Source organism: Protopterus annectens, chromosome 13.part0, assembly GCF_019279795.1.
Source record: "Protopterus annectens isolate FY-2018-M chromosome 13.part0, PAN1.0, whole genome shotgun sequence".
NCBI lineage: Eukaryota > Metazoa > Chordata > Ceratodontiformes > Protopteridae > Protopterus > Protopterus annectens.
The window spans coordinates 662,049,271-662,076,195 of NC_056747.1; the positions used below are offsets into that span (position 1 = coordinate 662,049,271).

General features: G+C 41.8%; 1 protein-coding gene across 1 annotated transcript in view; it reads right to left on the reverse strand.

The window, feature by feature from the left end:
• Positions 1–240: 240 nt before the first annotated feature.
• The window catches only part of PITPNA (phosphatidylinositol transfer protein alpha), a 1,003,333-nt gene continuing 976,648 nt past the window's right edge, over positions 241–26,925 (reverse strand). Inside the window, exons 14-15 of the mRNA XM_044054349.1 lie at positions 12,076–12,143; positions 241–5,901 (exon numbers count right to left, since the gene is read on the reverse strand). Coding sequence (XP_043910284.1) covers positions 12,096–12,143 — 48 coding nt within the window. The 3' untranslated portion in view covers positions 241–5,901; positions 12,076–12,095. The remainder of the gene's footprint in view (positions 5,902–12,075; positions 12,144–26,925) is intronic.

Consider the following 26,925-nt stretch of genomic DNA (forward strand, 5'->3'; position numbering starts at 1 on the left):
ACGGGACTCAAATACAAACACTGCTAACAAAAGGCCAGGGAAAGAAACACCAATGATATTTTTACTCGAGGTTACAAAAGTACTGCCACCTTGCAAGCACTCTGACACAGAACATAAATATCTTTTTATTCAGCAGCCACTCCTGAAAATAGTTTTTTGTCGCCATTAAGTCTTAAAATAAGCACAGTACTAATAATCATTGCAACGGGCTACAAAACCAAACACTCATGAAAACCAAAATATTTGAATAAGAAAGTGCGCATCTTTATTTAAATGTAAGCAATTTATGTATACTCAATGGTAGAAAGAACAAGTCTTAAAGGGGAAAAAAATCAAGGCAGTTGAAAACACCGTCACTGCATGAGGACCAGTACAATACTCAGACGTTCTGAGTGCCAAGAGAGTGATGTAATTCCACCCCCACCCCCCATAAATAAATACATTTTAGAGACAAGCACCTTTTCAGTGATAAGCAGCAAAGCAAACCAGTTGGGGTAATGCCTAATCACCCTAATCCTACCAAACCTTAAAATATCCTTTGTTACTCACATCAGTCACAGAGTTCGGCATGGAATCAAGACCCACCCTAAGCACCACCACATGTACCGGTAAACCAAACCCCATGACCCCTCCCAGTATGTGCGTGGCTGGTCTACAAAAAGACAGTCTCTCAGCTACTTGTCACTAAACGACATTGGCATATCTTCATAAAGGATATAAAAAAAGTTATAAGACTGTGTACTGTGAAGCTGGTCCTTGCTTGAGGAACTTTATTTCCACAAGGACATGGCTCCATTTTCCCTACAATAAGCTCTAAGTCCTATCAGCACTATAAAATTAACATCTCACCCCAGTTATCAAGCTCAAGTACCAATAATTAATACAAAGAAAATCTCTTAGTTGCTTAACTGGCTGGAAATGTAGAGGGCATTCAGGTTTCATGTGAAGTTTATTGCAGCCTGTAAAACATATATTGGACCACAAAGACCAGAAGAGACCGTATACCTGGGATGTGCACAACATTAAGCATTTTGGCTGTATCTTTCTAAGAATCTAAGCTATACACACACACACACACACACACACACACACACACACACACACACACACACACACACACACACAAAATGCCTTCCAATTTAAACCAAAGCAAACCACTCAGTCCCTGTAGATGGCCCCAAATTACTACAGAAAAGACATGCTGCAGCCTTTATTTTATAGCAAAAAAACCAGAGTCCAACCAGAGATACTAAAATTGCTAAACAAATAGTTTTACTATAGAACAGCTGTTCTCTTCAGTTCCAAACGTCAATGTTACAATATCCAGCCTAGTGTGTCCAGTCTGTAGTAATAGATCTCCCAACAATCCTGACTTAATACAACATGTTGACTTTGCCATCAAAGAAGTCACTTGTACCTCACCGCTCGGCACCTGTTCAGTTGTGGGTTTGGGCTGTGTTTTTTCTTCTTGACTCTATGTCAGAAATAGGTGAAGGAGGCATCTCTTCTTCTGCCTGTTTTGGGGGGGTGACGTCCAACTTCATTGGTTCCCAGGTGAAGGACACCAGCTGCCAGCACCTGTGTACGTTGATGACATGATGTTGTCACAGTTAACTAAAAAATGTAAATAAAACAAAAAAATTGGGATTTGAAGGGGCCACTCAGGAATTCGTGGCACACTATTATTTCACCCTCAAAAATCAGAAATACCAAGGAATACAGTTGAGAGGTATATGCAGCACCATACTGCCAGAAAACCACTTAACATCACCCAATCTCATATCGTGAGGGAATTCAAGATGTTTTCTCTCCTGAAGAAATGCAGCCTGCTAGGTACTCCCAACCATTTCTGTGTAGCATCCACTCCCATTATCAGGGGTTGGACCACAAAGTGCAATCTTTCCACTGTGTCATAGATATTTAATTGATCAGAATATTCACAGACATTTATAAATTACAATAAATTGTGCTTTTCATCGACACTGCTGTACTAAACCTTGTTTATTTTCAACAATGACATCTGTACAATCTCCTATCTAATATGATACAGCTTTTGAAGTGCAACATTAGAAATTCTAAGTATATATAAGAGAAGGCCCTGCATATGTGCAAACAAAAATGTACGTGATTTCCTTCAATAACTAAAAACATGGTCACATGATATAAAATGATTTGTGCTACGGTTAAATTAGCCTGACAGTAATCTGTTTCTGAACAACTGTTCTCGTTCAACAAAGCTGAGCACAGGTAATGTGGTCTTTAATTTGGTCACAGAGTTTTCAAAGGAAAGAGAAAGCAAAAGTGGAAAAAAAGGAGAAATAAAAAATTAAGCTCTGCCCTTTAATGAACCACCACGATGAAAAAAAAAATCAGATGTTTATATATTTTTGGTCCTCCCCAACCTAGATTATCAATTCCCTATAGTTTTCACTCCCCCATACCTGTTTAGCCCCTTAAGACCTCACTACACCATATAGCGGGGTGGTCCTCCATTCCAAAAGGAATTTTTCTTTTTGTAGCCCGATAACATCTGATGGACAGTAAGGGTAACAGAAAAAAATGTTGGCAGATATCCATGACTTTTGTTTGTTTATTGGGGGTGTAACTCCATCACAAACTATTGTCTGAATAGTAAACTGCTGAAGCAAGGTCTGAAACACTGGGATTTAGGTACATGTTTACATACAAGCACTCTAGCACTGATGAATGTAACACTGCTTGGTAGGCTATACTGTCTTCATTTTTTTTGGAGTACTGTAGCTGCTGTCCTAGCACCGGTTTTCTAACATGGTGTCACTCAAACAATGAAGCACTGTAGCAACACCCTGTTTGGGACAGGCAAGCCAACATCTGTCTCACCACTCTCCATTTGGGTCCTATATTATCTGGGTCACTAATGAAACTTGGGTTGGCTCGAGCACAGCAAGAGATTTTTATCCTTATGTACTATACAGTTGGCATAAACACATTTAACTTATTCACATCACTAACACAGGAAGTTAAGTAAATATTCTCACCCTCCCTTTGCATTCTCCCAGCTGACCATCAGCTGCCTGGCTGCATCACTTATCCCTAAGTGTCTCTAAGTACTACTCTCCAGGGCTGGGACTGCACCAGTGGCAGGTTGGGCAGGGGAAGTGGAGTGAAACCATCCTGCAGTATCAGATATGCTAGCCCTGCGTGCCAGGGAGGATTTTTGATAACTTTCATCAGCAGAAACATTTGTCCAAAAAGTTCATTGGCGATGTCAAACATCTACCAAAAAAGTCTGAACTAAAGTGAATTAAAGTAATGTGAATAAATGGGTTACATTTGGCATTCCTTTTGTGTTGGGTGGCTCTGCCCACAAAACCCCAGAAATTAAATATACTAACTCCATGGCTGCACAACCAAGGAGAAAGACAATAACTCCTAAAATTATATTACAGTCGAACTTTTGCAGTTTGACTATAATATAATTTGACCACTGTAATCATTGACTAAATCTATCTAAAATTGCAGCACATAATAAATGTGCGCCACAGCCATATATACTACACCCTTTTTTATGTGCCTTAACTGGTTGGAATTAGTGACATTGCATAAAAGAGACAGCAAAGCTGCTCATTCCCACTCCCTCCCTGGCTCTTCCAATCCCTATACTGTTAAATCTCAGGTCAGCTGGATTGTAGTTTTGTTTCCTTCCTTCTGCACCATCAAGACTGGGGAAAAATAAATAAAAATGTAAGTACGTGTGTGCGTACGTGTATTTATTTTTTTAAAGATTTGTTCTACCCCAAATTAGCCTACGGAGAAGGCCACACTCACTTGGTTTTGTTTTTCATCTAAGCTTTCACCTTCTTCCAAAGCATTTTGTGTTCTAAAGTGATGACCTTTTTTCCTTAACTCCCTTTTCCTTCAAGCTGTTCTGTCCATTTACTTAGAATAAAACTACTCAATTACTGCTTGCTTTCAGAATCTCTGGAATGCGTCATTAGTGTACTTCAAATACTTCTGTTTTATGTTCCTTGCAATCTTTAAAACATAATACAACATAACTTTTTTCATCTACAAAACGTGCCTAACTAGTAACTTTAGTGAAGACTAAGAGTTTGTTACGAACAAAGACTCATTCTCTGTTATTCATCAGTGTCATGATTCTAGTCATTGTCGCCTGAGCTGTACTTTCACTCACAACTGACACAGTAACAGTGCTGTCCAACTGGTGCTCCAGAAAAAGTGCTCTCCCTATACAGCAGTATATTATGCATTTCAGTTTGTCAAATATTTATTTTATGGCTGTACGAGGGAAAGAAGACAGGGGTGCTAATACCATCCCAGGTAAATGTTTTTTATGGGCCAAAACTTTCAAATATTAAGATGTATGACCCCATGAGCCAAATTCTGAAATTTCATGCAACCAAACATGGTGTGCATCAAGGAGGCGTAATATTGTAAAACCATCACACCTACAGAAACGGTTAAATCAGACTATATTAAAAACTATTGTGGATCACTGTGTAGGGAAGAAACAATCTGACAGGAAAAAATGTTCTTCTTGCCCTAAAATTGCTCTTTAAATCATCCTCTAACAGTGTAACCAGCCAGTAACATACTAGAGGGAACACAGTAAAATGGATTTGGTCACATGAATAAGGACCAGTTTGGACTAATACTTCACAGCTTTCCACTTCCAGAAAATGTGGATCACCACCACCATTATTCTCAAGTAGGCAACAACTTATGTAGTATGCGACATAAGTCTCCACTGTAGGTGTTTGCTTGGTTCACACTTGTGATGCATTACATCACACAGACAATAAATATATGGTCGTTTTACCTATCAAACATCTGTTGAGTTATTACTTGAAAGTCATGACCTAGTCCCCAAATGCTTCAGATGTAAACTGCGATTCTGAATCATGGCATTGTACATTTGTGTTTAAGTGTACATGCAGAGCTGAAGCAGAATTACTGGTAAATAATAGTGCTAGTGGTTTAATACAGTTACTGGTGAAAATATTCTGGATGTTACACTGACTAGTTGTTTTTAATGTTAACTTATAAAACTAATATAATCCATAGGACACTGCATATGAGAAGAATACCATATCAAATGAAATAAGCTCTCTCCCTCAACTGAGATATATCTACAACCTTTAATTACTATCACGGTTACTTTTTAGGATGAAAGCAGCATGGCATACCCACCAATTAAACAAAGTCCATCTTTCAGTCACCTCTAGTCATTGCTTTTCCACAGTACTATACTACACCTGGCTACATCACCCAAAGAGTCATCTCAACTGGATTATCTCTGACTACTGACTTATTTCAAACCTATGCCAAGTTACAGCTCCTCTATACACCAGAGTAGCCTGTAGGGATCCTGACTGAAGAATTACATGGATACACTTATGGATACACAGGTAAAAGTGACATGTTCTGGTGGTTTGTCTCCCTTACCATTCATAACTGAGAAATGCAGCTAATTTTTGTAGTGTTACATTTGCAGATGAATCAAGTTTACCAGCCTAACCCCCTTTGAGAAACAGTACCTCAGCCCTCTGTATCACAAGACAACTAATCCTAAAAATTGCACAATGAAATAAAAATCAGAAAATACACTGCCATAACTGGCTTGGTCCAAATACACACAGCAAAATAAACGTCAATTACAACAATCAGAATACATTTTATAGACCTCATCTATTTCATTTTTTAACAATGGCTAAAATCTTAGTGCTTATTTTAATATTTTTAACTGTTCACAACAGTAAACATGGATAGCTAAGATTAAATAAGGGGTTCTGAAAAATCATCTTTTTAAGTGCTGCTTTGAAAAAGTCTTCTTTCACGGAGATGTGCCGTTAACTGGAAAGCTTGTGTAGCTGGTGTCTTGGTGATAGTACTTGGACAGACCTGGAAGCAGAGAGAAAAAAAAACATTTAAAAAGAGTTGCATACGCACCATAACTTGGAATCTGTCCTATCCAGTGTCATTATTCATCACAGATTGGTCTTAGATCAGACCTCGGATCCGAGCTGGCAACTAATTGACAGATCCAGAGCTCAAGCTCCTCCCCTTCCCATAATCCCCTGCTAACCCCTAACCCTCAGATCAAATTTGCTGAACAAATAGGAGTGGAGAAAACTTTGCATAGGAGAAAAACTATCCCAAAAATGGAACCATCCCAGCTCTACCAGATCCCCAAAAGCAGGGGGAAGGAGGGAGGGAACGTGATGAATAATGATACTGGATAGCACAGACTCCAAGTTATGGTAAGTACATAACTATCTGATGCTATCCATGTCATTATTCATAATGGATGGGTCAGAATCCCCAGCTACTATTAAGCCCCGGGTGGCCTCAAGGAAGGATATGCCGGAGCATAGAAGAACCAAAAGAAGCCCTGTTCCTACACACCAGATTCAGCTTATATTGTGAAACAAAGGTGTGGGGATTAGACCAAGTAGCAACAGCACAAATCTCATCCAATAAAAGTTTAGCTAAGAAGGCAGACGATGTAGCCACAGACCTAGTAGAATGGGCCTTAACTGATCTGTATAACTCCATACGTTTGCTATCAAACTAAGAAAATGCAATTAGCAATCCATCTGGAAATAGTCACCTTAGTAACCAACAGACCCATTCCATTTTGAGAAAAGGGCCACCAAAAGCTGGTCCGACTTCCGAAATTCCTCATTTCTTTTCAGACAGAAATGTAATTGTCTATGAACATCAAAACAATGAAACATGTATTCACCTTTATTAGAGTAATTAGGAAAGAAAACCAGGAGTTGTACTGATTGATTGAGGTTAACCTCTGAGGCCACTTTCGGAATGAACAAAGAGTTTGTCCTAAGGGACACCCTTGTCCTTGTGGAAGACCAAAAATGGAGGCTTAATGCTTAGAGCCTGCAGCTCAGAGACTCTTCTGGCAAAAGTAATGGCCACTAAAACACCACTTTCTAATACAGAAAGTTGACATCACAAGAAGCAGCTGGTTCGAAGGGCTGTGTGTCAAAGACTGCAGCACCATGGTTAAATCCCATGGCAGGGAAGTATCTTTAATAGGCGGTCTAAGGAGAAAAACTCCTTTAAGAAAGGCTTTGCACAGTTTAGAAGAGAAAGTAGGCTCCTCATTAATGTGGAAGTTAGAAATGGCTGTTAACTGAAGCTTGATAGTAGAAGAACTTGCCCCATCCTGAAAAAGAGAGGACAAACAGTAAGATACCAGGAATTCGGACCAAAAAGGGATCCAAATTACACTGTCTAGCCCAAATAGAAAACCTTTTCCATTTAACTGGAATACACCTTCTTAGTAGATGGCTTTTGAGAGGCCAAAATAATGTTCCTCATGGGAGAAGGAAGCCTGGACTGCAAAAAGGATTACTGGAACTGGAGAAACCAAGTGATTAAACGAAGAGTCCAGAGATTGGGAAGTGGAAGCCCCCAGGGAAGGGAAATGAGATCCAGAATGGGATGAGGTATATCCAGGGCGGATACCCCAGATGAGACCGTAATAGGGAGAACCACACCTGCAGAGGCCAGAATGGGGACAATGAGGATAAGAAGGGTCTTCTCTTCAGGCGGTGAGCTCTCTGTAATACCTTGGGAATCAGAGGAGTAGGAGGGTAAGCATAGAGTCCTGGAGCCAATCGTGAATCAGAGCATCCCTGGGCGACTCTCCACTGGAGGGATCAGGGCAAAATAATTACTGCATTTGCGGTTGACTGGGGAGACGGAGATCACAGCATGGTTGATCCCCAACAGTCGAATAGCAGATTTGTTACTGACTGATTCAGGGAGCACTTATGGGGACTTAAGATGGACCTGCTGAGTTTGTCGGCCAGCACACTGGAACTTCCGGGAATGTGAACTGCAAGAAGAAAGCGCCTGGATGACATCTCCCATTCCCACACTCTCATGGCCTCTCTACACAGGGGATAAGACAGTGTTCCCCCTTGCTTGTTGATGTACCAGACCACCACCACGTTATCTGTTTGAAATGCTAAGGTCCCTAGAGGGAGGCACTCCTGAAAGGCTTGCAACATTAGGACTACCCTCATCTCTAGGATGTTTATGTGCAAATTGGTCTCTACAGGGGACCACGTGCCTTGGGCCGTACTGCCCTGAAAATGCCCCCCCACCCCAACAGGGAGGCATCTGTGGTCACTCTGACCTTGGGTTGGGGAAGACCAAAGGGTCTACCAGAAATTAGATCCAGAGTCTGAAGCCACCACATAAGGTGATTTCTGCACACCCAAGAAATCTTGATGGTCATGGACATGGGGTGAATCTGAGCAGACCACTGAACTGCCAGGGTCCACTGCAGAACTCGCATGTGACACCTGGTGAGAGAAACTAATTGGATGGCAGCCGTCATCGAACCTAGCACTTGTAGACTCAGATGGACTGATGGACATTCTAGAATCAAGTGAGAGACCTGATCCTGAAGAAGAACTCTGCTTAAGGGCAGTGCTGCAGTCTCTAATATTGTGTCCAATTGAACTCTGCTAAACTCCAAATTTTGGCATGGAGAAAGGTTGGACTTAGGCAAACTGACTGACTCCCAGATGGTGAAAGATTGAAGGCATAAGAGGTGGCCATTAATAACTGATGCCTCGTTGGGACCATGAAGAGCCAATCGTCCAGGTACGGAAAGACCTGGAATCCTTGCAGTCGGAGATGGGCTGCCACCACTGCCATACATTTGGTAAACACCCGGGGGGGGAGGGGCTGTGGTGAGTCCAAAGGGCAAGGCTCTGAACTGGTAATGACTGGCCCCAACCGAAAAGCACAAGTGTCTCCTGGAGCACCTGCCAATTTTGATATGATAGTACATGTCCTTGAGTTCCAATGAGCACATCCAATCATCCTTGCACAAAAGAGACAGAATGGACTGAACAGTGACCATCCGGAACTTGGACCTCTTGACTGACAGGTTCAATTCACTGAGGTCTAAAATGGAATGCAGGTCCCTGGTCCTTTTTGGTACCAAAAAGTAGTGAGAGTAAGATGTGGACCCTCGTTGGCCTGTTGGGACCACTTGGATGGCTCTTTTTAGAAGAAGGTCTTGAACCTTGAGATGGACCAACTTCCCTCTGGTGGGGTGGAACACCCGGAAGGGATTTTTGAATCTGAGGGGACTGAAAAAAGGGAGTGGAGTAACCCCTGGAAACGTTAACACCCAGTGAGCTGAGGTGAGACTTGTCCAGGCTAAGTCAGTGCAGGGAGAAATCCCCATACTGTCTCCAGGGCAGAACAGTTGAGCAGTGCTTCAGGAGCGCTGAAAGGGCTTCTCCAAGAAAGGCTCCCAGGAGCCCTGATTCTGCAGGCCTCCTCTGCCTCTGAGGGCAGTGTCTACCATTGAATTCCCTACCCCAGCTTGTGGAAGATTCTTGGGGAGCATCCTGGAAGGAGGATAGAGTTGTGTAGAACCAAAGTTTCTTACTACCTCTCAGAGTCTTAGAAAAAGATTGTTGGGGAGTAGAAAACTTGATTCCCACCATGGACAGAGTCTTACCCTCCTGCTCACTGCGGGTCAATGTTTCCTTGATGGACAGTCCGAACAAGGTTGAACAGTCAAAGGGAACATTAGTAAAAGGTGCCTTGAAGGGATCCGTAAAGGAAAAGCCAGGCATGCCGTCTAATGGCAATACCTGTGCTAGCTGCTCGAGAGGTGGCCTCCACCGCATTGGAGATCAACCTCATCGACAGAGGAGCTCTGTTCCACTAGCTCCTTCTTGGTAGCAGCGGCCACCACGATGGCATCAACAGAGATGACCTTACTCCAAAAGGCCTCATCTTTGGGGGGACTGTCAACCTTTTTGGGTACCAGTTCCACTGTGTCCTGGCTCCTTCTAAGCCCTGCCAGTGATGACATCCACAATCTCGTCAGCAGGGGGGACACCCAGGTAGAAGATGGGCCCATTCCAAAGGCCTTCAGAAACACTAGATTCCTCCGAAGATGGGGTGGGGGAAGACCACCTGCCTCTTTGCTTGAAAATTTCAAGGATGTCCCCCCAAACGACACTTCCTGAGATGGCAGCCTGGGGGGGGGGGGATCAGTCTCCCTCCTCGAAATCTGTGTACTCTGTGACAGACTCTCTAGGAAAGTCAAGGTGCCTCCTATTACACATTCTCTTCCAAGGGGGTTCCTCCATGGTGGGCTCTGGGGAGGACTCGGAAAAGACAGGAACCCCAAATGAGGTAGTGCCCATTTGTAGGTGCTTGTGAGAGGGCTGACCCTGGAAGGATGATGAGGCCTTACCACCCAAAGCAGAGTGGGGCTGTGGAGGACCTAGAGACAAAGGAGAGGTGACCGCCAAGCTGGAGAAGGTCCTCTCTACTGCCCTGAAGGCTGACTGACTGGATGAGGCTCCCCTCTCTTCTCTCCTGCGTCCGCAGCTGGCCAGGAAGACAGAATGGACCCCGATGTAGTACCAAAGCCCCCAGACGTCAGCCCCAAGCCTTCAAGTGCCAAAGCTCCCAGGGGAAGGGAACAGTCTGAAAACTCAGGACCTAAACCACCCCCAGAAAACATAGATTTGCCTCACTGGGATGAGGCATAGCTTATTCTGAGGGCCGTGGAACACAGCCAGCTAGGAACCTTGACTGAGTCGAGAAGGGAGGTATGCCCGACACGGATGGCCTCTCACTTGGAATGCTCTGGTCCTGATGCTCTGAAACTGGATGGATTGGAAGAGGAGGGTGGAGTCCTGTGGGTTGGGTACATCCCTTGGCCAGCTGGGCCAGTGATGACAACAAGCCCAACTCAATGTGTGCCTTGAGGAAGCTCCTCATCATCCTATCCATATCCGAAGGTAATAGACTACTAGAGGATCTAGAGGGTGCAGATGAATGGCACAACCTAGCTGGGGATCCTGCTTTGGATCCTATAGATCTGTGGTCCCATGAAGGAGACTGGCTGTGATGTTTCAGATCAGATTTTCTGGAGGATCTGGATGGGGAGCTGTCTAATTACCAGATTCGACGATGCACTCTGATCCAAAGGTCTGGCAGGATATGACAACCTGGATGGTGTGCTGGACAAATCAGACAATGAGAGGGAGGGGGACTACCGCGATAAGAGTAAAGGGAGAGATAACTCTAAGCTATGGGAGTGAAGGTAAACTAGTGTAGAAACCCTAAAATACCAAAAGGAGACAGAAAAAAAAGATAGAAAAGAAAGAAAAATACTTATTTAATAGAGAAGTCGCCTGAGCTTGGATGCATCCAACACGTTCAGTGGCAAATAAGATTTGAGGATCAGAGGTCAGCAAGGGATTATGGGAAAGGGAGGAACTTGAGCTGTGGATCTGCATTAGTTGCCAGCTCAGATCAGAGGTCAGATCCAAGACCAATCTGTGATGAATAATGACACGGATAGCATCAGATCCAAATTTTATATTCTGTTTTTATGTCATCTTATTGCACCTATCCCGGCCCAAATGACCAAGACTACCTATAAAAATGTGCATCTTGTAAATGGCAACAGATTTATTCACAAGCAAAGAAACTCCAGATGAAGAATCACCAGAAAAGAAAAAAGTTTAGTGCTTTTGTCTCTGATTAAATGAGTTAAAACTGTATTACTTATTCAGTGTCTTTGCTTGTGAATTCTGTGGGTTTCACTCCAGTGTAGTACCATGGTGTTTTTCCTTTCACAAATCTAGCAAGTTTTCTTTTTTTAATGTGATGAACCAGAAAAAGTTGGTCCACACCTGACTTACAAAAAACTGAACTACCAACTGTAATACAGAACAGCTCGCATCTTAAGTGACCGTCTCTCAGAAATAGAGAGCTCTACCTTTGCTCTGTCAATGTGCATGCAATTGCGTTATTTATCTACATACACACAATTAAACAAAATAAATCCAGGTGACAAACGTTTAAAGTACACACTTTTCCTTGGTATTAAAAGAATTATGGAACTAACTAGCATCTGGCTATTTGTAAAACCTCAGGAAGAGTTTAATCAGCACAAATGAACCTGCATATACACTTTCAACTGCAGTGTCAGAAAAGAAAGCAGATTCAATGAATACTACCCTTTGGAATAGTCTCCATAACAGTTTTTGATATACTTACAGGGCAAACAGTATACAGCTTTAGTCATCCACCGCAGACATTCCTTTCACTGGGTCCTTCACTCTCATCTATCAAAACAAAGTTTAGCAAACAATCAGGCCAAGTTATTTAAAACTAACATCAGTATTCTCTAAGAGGCCTCATCATTACTGGTGTACAACTATTTGTTTATTTTACATTCGTTAACCAGGTGACTGAGCTGGTTACATAAACCTTTTCGGTACTGACCCACACTCATTAGGCATCAGCAGATAAGTTTTATCAAACTTTAAGAACAAGCTGTTGAGACATCTAATTCTGGATTTAATGTGCAATACCCCAGTGCCCCTCTTTCAATAGCATATGGTACTGCATCCAAAGCATACTCAACTTGAAAATACAATTATGGAGGAATTTACCATAATACATCTTTGAGTAGATCACTTTGGCTGAAGTTGTAACTACGGGATTAAGCTGCAGGCATCTCTGTTCATCAGGCTAGAATTCTACAGTTCAGAACACCTCCTCTAGGTGTAGTGGACCTCCACAACTGGAACGTGATGACACTCCCAATATAAAAGTGTTGTCTGCCTTTACCATCTTACGGCTTTCTGAAAGAGCGAACCCCAGCAAACAGTAGTAATGCCGGGTGGGACAACAGATGATGAAGGAAAGGTAAAGGAGGACCTTATCTGCCAAGGAACAGGAAGGTAAATAGCAAAGCAGCTATACATATCCAAGCTGATTCAAAACCCTAGACAAGGGGAAGGGTAACAAACCCCAGCCTAGAATGCTTACAATGCAAGGGAGTACAGAAAAAGTACAGTTTGGGTTAAGTGTAGAATGTAGTCCCAACCGAATACCAGAGAAGAGAGTTGATAGGTATAATTGGTACGGTAGACTGCCGTATAATACCCAGGGTACTCAATGCGATGGACCCTTAGCATTTTAGGGCCCTTTCTTGCCCCCAGGTACATGAAGACATGAAAGAACAGTCCCAAAAACAACCTGCACCCAAAAAAAAATGTACAATAACCCAAAAGATAAGTACAAAAATATAAGCATGTAAACTCACCTACAACACCACATACCAAACACAGAGGAAAAGCATGATTGATTGTAGCCACAAATGGAAACACAGAGGAGGGGGAGGGAGGAGGGTAAGAGTACTTGGCGTTCTTCTCCTAAGCAGAGCCAGTTATGGTACAATACAAACTGTGCAAAAGCAGAGGTGCTGGAGGCTGCAACTATAGCTGCAGAGCAAAGCAGAGGTAAGGGAGGCTGGTAAATTAGGCAGCTCTCCCAGCTGAGTATATACTGTTACCGAATAATAGGCAAAGAAAAATGCCTTAACTCCATATAGCCTTTAGAAGTCCTGGAGAAAGTATGCACTGAACCCTAGTAGCTGCCTCCAGAATATCAGCTGTTGCTCCCCTTTAGAATGCTGGAAAAGTGATGCCATGATAAGAATAACAAAATCTAAAAATAACTGCCACCTCAATTATCTGAGCCTTGTAACATAATGCAATCTGCAAAGTGAAACCTAGAAAACCCCTGTTTGCTTTAGGCTTGCAAAATGAACTACGCCTGCTCAAAAAAAAACGCTATTGTGTGTGTGTACATCTAAACTGCCTGCTCTTTCCCTAGTAATTGAGGATCTGCATCTAACTGTGTAAAAATGCTAAGTTTGGCTTGAAGTCATTAATTAGATACCACCTTTTTAGGCATAAAGGAAGGAAATAACTATGCATGAGAAGGGGCATACTGGAAGGATTAAGAAGGCTCTACTGGACACCCTTATGGTAACTCAAGAACCCTTCTTTGAAAAACAATTAGCCAACAGAAAAAGCAGTCTTCAGCAGACAATATTTCATTCAAAAGTAGCTGCAGGCTCAATTTCCAACCAGCAGTTTTAGCAACAGGCTCAAAGAGTTGAAGCAGGGAGCACAAAATTGAGCTGCGAAATCCTCTAGGAGCTCAAAGGAGGGTCTGCTTGCAGGTGTCCCTCGAAAACACTGGTGGGAACAAATCATTTTGAGACAAAATTGGTCACAATCATAGTGGGCATGAAAGAGAAAATGATAAACCTTTGTCCAATAATTACCAAGATATTTCCTAAAATTCAGTAATTAGGAAGAAAAATCCAAAAAAAAAATGCTGTAAAATCTCATAAAAACTTTTCCATTTCAAAATAAAACACTCTCCTTCTTCTACAGTACCTAGCCTCCATACAGGCATTCTAATCTTGTTGAACATTTAAAACCTACCATGTTTGAGACCTACCATATATAAATACAACAATATATGCCATGGAGATGAAGATACTGAATCCAGATGACCGCCTGTCTGAGGAACAATAGATGAGGAATCAGAAGGCTAGAGAGGCTGGAAGCCAAGACTTAGGCTTGGAGGACCCAGTGGAAATTGAATTAATCTGGACTTATCAACATCATCCTTGGCCTGTATCATCTGACCTTAGTAATACTCTGCTGGAAGAAGAACCAGAGGTGGAAGAGCATAGAACTGAAGGAGAGAGCAAGAAGGACAGAGTCTCCAAAAAGACACAGCATGTGTTTCCAACCTGTGTGCTGATGGTTTAGTGTGGTAACTTTGTGGAATGGTGGTGGAGTGGATGTCTGAGTCTCCCCTCTGGACTGTCAGAGTTCCTGTACATAAAGATCCATCCATGACTGTAGTTTCCCATGATTTGTCTGTTAAGGATCCAATGTGGGGAGTTCTCAGGCATCTGTGCTCTCCAGGAAACCTTGCAGCTGGCAGGCTTAACGCAGTCTCCCATGCACGCTGGATGTGAATGCCTTCCCCCTGAATGTGTCTATAGCTTCTGTTGTCCTACCACATGATTGTTGTGTCACCTGGTCAGAATGAATCTGTGCCCTTCAAGAAGTAACCCTGAACGCCAAGAAGTGTTCTGCATGTTGGACATCAAGAAACTGTTGAGCCATAGATGCTGTAGTCTGGCAGGCTCTGATGCTGTACTCCACTTTCCATTGCAGTGTTCCCTCAAGCAGTGTCCGAGGTACAAGCCGACAAAATCTGACTCCGCTTCCCTGACCCGCCAGAGAGTGGGTTTGTTTAGGTGAGACATTCTGATTCCTTCACAAGAATTCCTTTATTTGCAAGGTAGAATTCAAAATTTGGCAGTCCAACCCTTGGTCTTTTTGTGCTGTCATTGCAGCATTTGACATTGCAGCTTTCCATTATTGAGTTGCCATTGGCATTAGGAAGCACCAGATTCATGCCATGATGAACCCCTAATGAAGGACTGTCTGTGCAGTCAGCACGGACTGGATGAGATAGTTGATGGAAGTAAAGTGCAGAACTCTTTGTTTTTGTCCGGTTAAAAAGGCTTATCTGGCTGCTTGTCTCAGGTCCCACACCCAGAAAGTACATGTCTGGACTTAAGACTGGACTTATCTCGGGTACAGAATAAGGAGGCATCTTTAGCACTGCTATCTAGCTGTAATTCTTCACTGCTTGTTCCTCTTTTTTGAGCCCAGAGATTCAAGTAGCTCGAGCCAGAATCAATTTGAAGCTGAAGTAAGCTGAAGCAAGCTATCACTGAGCCAGAGAGACATCACTGACAAGTAGCTTGTGAATGCTAAGTAAGCGGGCAATGCAGGCAAAGTTCAATGAAAGAATAGTCAAACCGCTCCAGAAACGCAAAACTCAGCCAGCAACATCACATGAAGGTAAGCTTTCCTTGTGATCCAAAGTTACCATCACCATTGTTTGCCAGCAGAGGTAACATCCCAACGCTAACATTGTGAACTTGAGGAATGTCCAAATGTCCAGGTGGGATAGATAAATCGCTGGTTGGTCCTAGAACGTTCTCTTCTTGGTACTAGAACAGGACCTTTCTGAGAATTTTCTGACACAGAACACAGCTGAATAGCCCTGATCTGAGTAATCTTGAAACTTGCTTTGTTTTGAGCCTCTTGTTCATTTGTGGAGGAGGAACATCTGGCATGCCTTTGAAAGGTTTCTTTAAAATCTGTAAATCCTGAATGTCGATATCCAGCACCCATCTCCACTGAGTGATTAAATCCCAGTCCCATTTTCGGAGAAAAGAGGACTCCCAAAGGAGCTGCCAGCTGCCAGCTGAGGAACTGCCAGCTGAGTGAGTCATTTCATCTAAAGCTTTAAGGACTGCCCCCCTGCCCCTCACGACAGACCCTGAGCAGGTGAACGTTTGGCAGTCTCCCTTGAACCCCTAGGCCTCCCCTGCTCCTACCACGCCTACTGCCCCTACCAACCTGGAACCATAAGCAGGATATGTACACCCCTTAGCAGGCCAAACTAACTAGCCGGAGGCTGCACCTGCAAAAAATCTTTAACAGTCTGCTGCTCTGACCCAGCTGTCTCCTTTTCTTTGTCCTCCATTTCTTTAAACGGTCCAAACACAACATCAGACAAACAACACATCAAAAACTTAATGGAGCACACAAAACTCTAAATTCACAACCTCAGCAAAATGATGAAAAGAAAGTAAGAACAGAACTAGTAGCAACAGAAGGCCAAAACCAACTTGATCAGCATCGCAACCACACTGAAAAGACACCTGAACCACTTCCACATCCACATGTTCCAAATCCCTTACCCAATCATACGAACAAAACCTTTCAATCACATCCACCTAGAACCTCAGATGTGAAAGGAGATAATTCTGATAATTCAGCATATGAATTCCATGATCCAGAGAAGTATAAATTTTCTTAAGAAGTATAGAAGTACCCCCCCTCTCCAAAGCCTTTGCTTCTTTATCACTAACCACAGAAGCTTTTAACCCTTTAACGAATAATTTTAGGCCCTGAGAAACCTGGGTCCCGTCCCTTTTGGACTCTTAAACAAATACTTATGAATAATACCTATTTATAGCACCAGGCAGGCCGACAGGGGCAGGGGGTCAGGAGTCAGCAGAAGCTATCGCAAAAACAAAAACCACAACATTCACAACAGGAGGGAATAGCTAAGGGCCTGTGCTATCAAAAAACAAAACAAGGTAAGCTTGCCTCCAAGGGATCTAAGCCTTCCCTAAGCCTTCCTCCCTAAAAGAGTCCTCAGTCTCTGAGAGGAAAAAATGAAAATCCTCTCTCAGGAGGAAGGAAAGAAGGACATCAATCCACAGAAGATCAGAGAAGCCTGGGAACTCTGTGCAAGTCCACAAGACCTGTGAGCCTGTAGGCCTGACTTCAAACTATCAAACTCCTCCTCCACCTTAGGCCTCTTATGGCCTCTGAACCCTCTAACCTCTAATCAATAGTCTCAAATCTTTTAATCATTTTAAGCACCATTTTCAGCATACAGAGGAGAAAAATGCTAGGAGAAGAGAAGCTGAAGCCTTAAAGAGCCTAAAACAAAGCTGGGAAGAGAAGGCAGAGGCAGGGGAAGGGAGAAGCCTAAAGGGAAGAAGAAGAGCTACCTGGAGAAGCAGCCTGCCCTGCCTCCCCAGCCTGAGGGCCCATCTAAAGTATCTGCCTGAGACTCCATAGAGACTCCCCTGAAAAGAAGTCCTGGCCCTGAGCCTCTAAAGGACCGACGTCCGAAGACCGTTCTGGTTCCTCACCCCTAGACTTCACTGTTTTTGTCTTTGCGCTTTGTAGATGTCCTTGTAATTCTTAGTAACCGCAGCATAGTATAAACACCGCAACACCCAAATACCACCAACCTGCAACAAAACCTGGCTGCAAATATAGTGCGCGCTTTAGACAAGCTAGTCTGCTAGCGGCAACTCAACCAACATACAAAAGGTAGGATACAATATAATAGTATATGTAAGGTATGATAATCCCTAATTGCTTCTTTTTCCTGACATCCTCTCAATCTTCTGACATCAACAACCGGAAAAATAAAAAAGTAGAATTCGCAACAAACTTTTAGCTTGTCTGCAACTGTCCCGGGTCTGAGACTGCCTCAAAAATCAGAACGCCAACCTGCACTGCACAAAATTGCTTGCATCGACCAGACTGCAAAAAATAGACTGGGCGACGTCGATGGCGATTAGTATAGCTGGACGCCAGTCTCGGGTCTAAGGACCGACGACCGCGCCAGCCTTATACTCTGGTATTCGGGCCGACTGGGACGCGGACTATACCCAATTGTCAGGACTGCAGCAAGGGAAGACGAAGAACATCCAGAGGGGTGCTAGGAGGGATGTGATAATGCAATAGTACTCCACTCAAAACATCTACTATTATGGCTATGTTTTACAGTTAGATCACTGCTGTGGTAGTTTTTAACTAAGAATTCCCAGAGTTTCAGGATGATAGGAAGGTGGTATGACAAGAATTATGGGGTTGCAGCAAGCTCTGAAGGATGACTGTAGCAAACCCAGCTCTAGCTCTAGTGTCAATGTCTCATTTATAATGATTAGAGAAAATGTGAACATATGTCCAAGTGGCTACTTCCAGAATAGCTTGGGTATTGACCCCATTAAGGTGCATCTAAGTATTATAAACCTTGACTGCTCCTACCTGGTATTTATTTTGTGAGGTGTAACAATTGTATACACTGTACACTGGGTCTGCTTTTGATCTGCTTAGCTGGTCAGCCATTGTATTTTGTTGGGATGGTACAGACTGCCCTAAATAAGTGTGTGCTGTAATGCCAGGTCCTAAGTAGTTACTGCTAGCCTACAAAGACTGTTAAAACTTGACTTCACCCAGTTTGTCCGTGTTTTGTAAACATCTTTGTTAAATTATTACATTTTAAACTTTAGCAGGAGTTTGCATACATTAACAGAAAACAAACCAGAATAACAATTTCCACTGCAATTGTTATGCTTCATCAATTTTCATTCACTTGTGTTACATAAATTGCTCCGATTCCTGCTTTCCATGGGTCTCACTCCTCCTGAACATTATAATGTATGTACTGTTCCCACAAGTTTAGTTAACTTATAAATATTCCAAATCCAATTATTTTCTCACTTATAATATTCAGAACTTCTCTTACATTTGGTACAGATTTTGATTTCTATTTTCTAGTAATTCCTTTTCTGTTAGGGAACAGGATTAAATTTATTTAAGTCTCACTATGTCTGGTCAATTTAGCTCTATTATCCCAGCACAAAAGAATAATTTAAGTTACAGCCATCTGTTTCCCCAACATTTCCGTCAAAGTACTTTTTAGGGAATTTTTAAAATCTGAGAACATAAAAACCGAACAGCTAAAGAAAAACTTATTAAAATCACAGTTGTAGTGGAACAAAGCACCTCATTTATTTTACAACCTTTAATATAAGAAAGTTAAATGCTTTCATTCAAATGACTTATGGAACTTCCTTAGAATTATGTTTAAAAATAAAACCTCACATTATTACATGTCTTGTGACCTGAAACCATCCAATGAGAAACATGAAACAATTAAATCAAAAACATAAATATGAATTTCTCTTACCAATTAAAAACTTTTGCCAACAATTAATTGCTTACTATGACCATTAAAATTAATACATCAAGCATAAAGGTATTTCAGTTTTAAGAGTGGCTGGAAAGAACAAGAATCATTCAAACCTGGGGAATTCATGGCATCTAATCTTATTTGCCACTTTAACTCACACTTATTTAGATGCTTGCTGATAAACCCAAAAGGGTCATTTACCTTTTGCTCTACCACCATAAATTTGAATTTATTTGACTTGAATTCATGGATGTGCTTACATAAAGCACTGGTGCTCTTGGCCTTTGTGTCCAATATGTGGTCATAAATTTGCAATGCAAAGTTTATCACATTAAAGGTAAATTTTCTTGTAATTCTAAACAGGTGGCTTATATAGCATTGTTTGACGCATGCCATGCATTTTATACTGGAAAAACTTCTAGGAAGTAAAGAGCGAATTTATGAACACACATTGGACTTAAGGCAGGCCAAGAGCGCTTTAGATAAATACATACATGAATTCAAGTCACAAATTCAAATTTAGGGTTGTAGAACAAATAGTAAATGACCCTTGTGGGTTTATTACTGTACATGTGACAAAAGAGAGAATTACTGAAAAATGTATAAATATAGAGCAACGAGCCACATAGATCAGCTTCTTTGTACTCCAGTATTTCTTGGTAAACAGGATTAACGCTTCTGAAATGATACAAGGAGTAGTATCTACTGAAAATGTGCTAGTAGCTGTTTTGGAGAATAGCGTTGACAATGTTGCATGCCAGACCCCACCACAGAACAGTCCATAAGCGGTTCACATGCCATTACCTAAATGAGTGGGAAACAGTTCACCGCTACTGTATGGACCATGACAGCACAAACACAGAATGAAAGGGATGCATGCATGTGCATACTGCTATGCAGTACGATGCATGGATCTGGTGCACTATGCATCAGTCATTACCTAACCTACAGGAGTCAGGGACTGGGCAGGCTACAGTCATCTTTTTCACAGGTGGGGGGCACACTGGCATGGGACAAAGCCACCAGCCTTGGTGGAACATTCCTATTTGGTGCTTCTGCTAAGCCTGCACACAGCTGGAGTGTTGTGGGGGTGCCAGGGATTGTGCTGTCTTGTAATGTGCCCACCTAGACTATACCAAGGAGTTTCCAGCAATGGATTGCTGGCCAGGTATAGGACCAGCTGTTCCTGTGGAGGCAAGTGTGGAAGGATATGAATCAAGGAGACCAATGTGTGGGCACTGTATGTGGGATTGTGGCCATATTCCCCTGCTGTGTGGTCATGGCAGGCAGCTGGCTGGCACTATGGCCTGTCTGGTCATGGGTATGTACCATCTGGGGGCATCTACCAGGAAATGAGTCACTATGGAACTTTAGGATCTGGAATGTAATGTGCAGCTGCAAAATTACAGCTGGATAGTTGCCTACAACCATAGGTCCTTCCACAGCCATGTATGGAGACAATGGTAGAGCCAGATGAATGTTGTCCACATTTATGTGAGTGGTCATGGTCCATGAAGGACAACCCCCTCTGCCACTTGCCTCCACTGCCTTTGTGACAGCTGCCTCCCCCCCCCAGCATTGTAATATTTCTTGCCTACTCCTTGTGCCCTAAGCATATGTGCAGCTTCTCCTCAACACACTGTGCCATATCCCTGACAAGGCCATTGCAGTTGTAACATACAGCAATCGGTATAAGCACAAAGCAATTAGTATGGTGTGACAGCAGTGTAAGGCAAACACCCTGGAGGTGTCTGTGCAAAGTAGTACACACTACCAGCTCTCCTGTCTGTGGTAGGTTTCTTTATAAATGCCATATACTGCAATCTGCTATGGTTTCAGTAATATAGCCATTTTTTTAATGTCATCTTTCACAATATGGCAACCACATGGCTGATCATCTACTTAGATGCTTGAAACATGGTGACTGTACTAATTAGGCAATACAGAGCAATGCTCTCTGAACAGCACTGATAACACAGTGCGCAATCAGCCCTATTCTATGGTCGAGTTTGCCTCATGTTATGTGTACTGTGTTCAAATTGTGCATGTTTTGTAATCAGGCCAGCCACGTTACTACAAATTCACACAGCAGTAATGTCCATGGGCATACAGGTGACATAGGGGGTGCACAACTGTGGGGCATGGCTGTGCAAGCTGATGCCCTGAGCTTTGCTACAGACCACATGCATTTCTCTGCCATAGATGGACAAGGGGTTCCACCCCTGCCAATAAATGTGCATCAAGGGGGCTCGGAGACGCATCATGCCTCAATTATTTCCATTCCTGGACTTAAACTGGAGTGGCTATGGCTTCTACAATATATAAGCATGGCAGGGCTCTTGCATGGTATAACAGGGAAACCAAAAATCTTTCTTCAGCTGTTGCACCGACAACACTGGAAATGCCTGTACTGCTGCCAGACCTGCATATCTGTGTTTATCACAGCACTAACTAGTTTTGTATTTCCATTTAACATCTAAACACTACATATTTGTTCAGTGCTCGCATGACTGATGCATGTTTTAAATGTAATTATGACTGTGCTATTGATCCTACTTGTGTTAGATAGTCCTGACATTGCCAAGTGTACTGACCCTAGATGTGCCAATGCAGTTAAGCTTTTTCTTTTCTCCTGTGTACTGCTTCATTGTTCAGTGCCTTGAAGACATGTGACAACCATTACATAGGTGTTAACTGCTCTTGTCAGACTACCATTTTGTAATGCATCTGTGACAATACTGTCCTTCACTGTGCCAGTTATACCTGTCACTGTATGGAGATAACCGCTACCATGAAGCTGTGTACCACTGAACTGAGGCTTTGAATTTTCCAGGTGCACAATTACTGTAGTGATTACTTGTCCATTCCCTTTTCTTATTTTTAGGCATGTTTTGCATGGTATTCTACCACACAACTGCATTTCCCATGCTGTTTATAACAACCCCACTTACATCTGTCTTTCACAGGGCTGATCATTTTATTTGTATGGTTTGGTTATTTAACCTTTGCTTTATTGTCCATTGCTTGTGTGTGTGTATACACAAACAAACACACACACGCATACACACACACAGGTTACTATCTATAACATGTGGTACTGTCTTACACAGCACTGAGAACAGTCTGTTTTGTCTCCCAGTGTTATCCAATGGTTTTGTCATAGGAATTCCTCAGGTATTTATATCACATTGTTCTGCTTACTGCATTTTTCTCCATCCAGAGTTTGCCATATAATACCACTGCTGCTGCTGTTTCTGTCCTGTTCTCTGTCCATCATCATTTTCCCATTTTCTTTGTTGTGTTGTTTTTCTACATTTCCATTAATTTATTCTGCAGTGTCAGGCATAGAGCAAGATGTGGTACAGTAATGGCTATTGTACCCTGCAGCATCCTCTAGGCCAGCTTGTATGCCAGCCGAAGGTCATCCTAGGGAAGGCAACCTAGAGGGCTCACTGGTAGCTTCTAGTGTTGTTTCTCTGGGGGGGGGGTTAGGTCCTTCACTCGCGAGTGGTACAGAGGGAACCCTCTTGAGTCACTTGGTGGGAGTTGCGGAGGCTGGTCAGAACTGGGATGGAAAGGAAGCTTTAGACCTGGACTGGATCCTCGAGCACATCCTCATGCAATTGGCAGTCACATAACTCTGAGCATTGGGCCACCAGTAGCAGAGCCCTACCTGTGATGTCATCCATGGAGGGGACTGGCTCCTGGGGGTTCCCTGCTGGGGCAACTAGACAGGCAATTCTCTCCTCAGTCTTTCCCCTATTATAGAGCTACTCCTCCTTGAATGTCACTCACTCTCCCCTGTTTGGTGTCCCTGTTTGGTGAAGATGGACCTAGGTTACATGACTTCTCATAGTGAAGTCTAACAGTGCAGTGGCTGCAGTATTCAAAAATGCATGGTTTTATTATGCACACTTGATTAGGCAGCATTGCACAGTGCCAATGTGCTATTTATTGCATTGTGACCAATCATCATTCCTTCTAAATGCCTCCTTTTAATTTATGCTGTAATCTATAATGTTTGCTATTAATTTAACAAAGACTTAATTCTTAACACATTTTTAAGATCTGTACTTTTAACATGTCTGTAATGTGCCTGAAGAATACACACTTAACTGTTAAATGACTGGAGATCTGTAACAGGATTCATTTGAAAGATGGGGTAGAAAGGATGAAAAAGGAACAGGCAAGAAGGGTTAAATGTGGCTACTCTGAGTCAATGCAAAAGTAAATAATTTAAAATAAGATAAGAATGTATCGAAGTCACACAGGAAACAGTACAAATTTTGGGGGTGGTGCTAATTCAAATTAAAAGGATTTGTAGCAGATCTTAAGAAAGAAATGTGACACAATGAACATTTCTATGGCAATCAACATAAACTGACAGGTCTGAGGACACAGAGGGTTTTAGCCTTGTCTGCACTGACAGCAACAGGGGTTGAATACTAGCCAAAAGGGTCAATGCCAAGGAATAGAATTGAGCAGCTGAAGATGTTGCATTCAACCTCACAGGGAGTTGCCTGTGGAGGCCCTGTCATATGTTCTCTTCCACATTCTAGATGTTCGGTAATGGGAGTACTGTTCCTTACAGCAATATCCTCACACTGCAGGAGTGAACTACAGATTTCTCCTTACTTATCAACACAGTTACATGAATTTTGGAGTATTCCACAGGAAACCAGTATAAACATTCACTTGAAGCTGGACAGCAAGGGAAGGAACTGGAAAACTGTGGCAAATCTGACACAATCAATGCTGAGGAGTGATAGGGCCAGTGAGTTCCCATATGACAGAGCAACAGATGACACAGGATGAAACTGAAGAAAATGTGCCACAGGAAGATGTTATAGAACTTTCTATAGTATGCCCACAGGAAATGGAGAACAAAAAATGTACTCTCAAGTTTAGAAGAAAGTGAGCTAAGAGAAGAGCTGCTTGATTTAACAGAGACAGACATATTAAGATCAATGAAAGAAATAGACTGCAGAAGGTCAATAAAACCCCAAAAGTCAGAAGTTTGACAAAACAAATGAACACCGAAATTAGGACTGTCCACAGAGATCCATGCAATATAACAGAAGTAAACAGGATATATTATTGTGCAGCTAAATTTAATTTATTTTATTTGAAGTTAGTTTGCCAGGATGGTCCAATTGGGTTGAATGAGCCCTTTTTCAATGGAGTCCTAAGGAGAAAAGCTCCATAGATACATTTTATTAAACAGGTTATTACTGTACAAGTACAGTACATGAAGCAAAAGTATATGTTAGTACAATATGAAAAAAAAACAGTTTATATCACAATTAGTAAAGTTTACAAATATATAGTCACTATCATTGCTAACACAGATGTTAAGTAATAAGTAGGCATTTACAAGTCTAAATAGTAATAAGTAGGTATTTACAAGTCAATTAGACTAGGGAGTTATTTACAATATGCATGTAAACAAATAACAGATAAAATTCTTCCACAAGAACACATGGTAGTAAGGGAAAGGAAGGGGAGAAATCGAATACCACCATGGAAGTATCGAATAGAGAAAACTATAAAGCAATTAAGACAAGAAATGTCACTGTTAGAAGAGTATAAAAGAGGGAACAGATCAACAAAAATACTCAAAGATAGATATGATAAAAACAATGCGCATTATTATAATGAATCAGGATATGTCTTGCACTACTGCAAACATTACACTAAAAATCTTAGCACATGCGAAAAACTTAAAAGATACACAGATAAATATAAATAAAGGAAAAGTACAAAAGAAGCAATTTACTGATGACCCAAAAAGTTGTACAGAGAATTGGGAAACAAGGCAAAAGGAATTGCAAGACCACCCAAAAAAGAAATGGATACATTTTTGGAGAAATATCTATGAAGATCTTGTGGAACATAGCAAAGCTGCTAAATGGTTAGAAGTAGAAGAAAGAAGCTGTTCAAAGGTACAGGATATAAAATGGGAAGCAGCAACAGCCAGAGAGATTGAGGTAAAGTTAAGAAAAGCCTCCAACTGAAAAACCCCAGGCCTAGATGCAGTACCTAACGTCTGGCTAAAAGCATTAACATCTTTACACAAAGATTTAGCCATGAGTAAGACTATTTACATGCACACCCCGAACAGACACCAACCTGGTTGACAACAAGAAAAACAATGTGCCTACTAAAGAGTGAACCTGCAAGTTATCCTAAAAATTATAGACTAATAACTTGCCTTCCAATGATGTATAAACTATACACCAGAATTGATGCAGACAGTATTTAATCATCTAGAAGAAAATTCAATCACGACAATAGAACAAGACACTAATAAAAGAAAGTCATATGGAACACAAGATCATTTGTTGGTAAATAAAGTCATAACGGAGAACTGTAAAAAGGTGAAGGATCTAAGCATGGCATGGATTGAATACAAAAAAACAACATTTGATAGCATCCCACATTCATGGATAAAAGAATGCCTAAAAATGTACAAGATAACACCCTACACTGATGGACTACATTACAGTGACCGTGAAACAGTGGCAGACCACTCTGCAATTAAGCCATGACAAAGCACAAACTATTATTCCAGGGATCAAAATTCAAAGGGGGGTAATTCCAGGATGACTCCCTGTCACTGCTGCTTCTAGAAAACAACAAAGTACAAAGACCTCTCATCTTCTCTTTGTCGATGATTTAAAACTGTACAGCTCATCAGATGAGGAATGGAAAGCACAACTGCAAGTAGTCAAAACTTTTTCAGATATAAGAATGTCATTATGCCTTGACAAATGTGCAAAAGCAACCTTTAAAGCAGGAAAACTACAGCACGAAGAAAACGTCAGTTTGGAAGAATGTAATATAAAAGAACTTATGCAAGAGGGAGTGTATAAATATTTGGGAATTGACAAAAGATTAACAATAAAACATGAATGAATGTGAATAAAACTTACTAAGGAATATTTCAGAAATCCTAAACTAATCCTGACAACAGCATTGACATATAGGAACAAAATTCAAGCTATGAACCCAATTTGCTCTTCCTATCCAAACTTACAATTTTGGAGTGCTTGACTGGCCCCAAAACTTGCTGGATAGATTAGACAGTAAAACAAGGAGGATGCTTCATGCTCTCCAAATTATTTATAAAAATCAGTGCATACCAAGATTATATATTCCCTCTTCCGAAGGAGGGATGGGCCTCCTTGAAACTGATTATATGTATAGAGCTGCAATCGTGGGACTGCATACATATCTGCCAACCTCACAAGACCCAAACGCAGTGAATGTATTGAAACATGAGGAGAATAAATCTAACACGACTTCCTTTCTAGGTTTAGCAGTAGCATATCGGCATCAATCAGGAATGGAAATCAAACCAGAAGTAGGTAAAAAATCAGGCGGAAACTGAATGTGCCAAAAAACAAAAGAATATAAAGAAGGATCAGATGAGAAGGCAAGAAATGTGGAAAA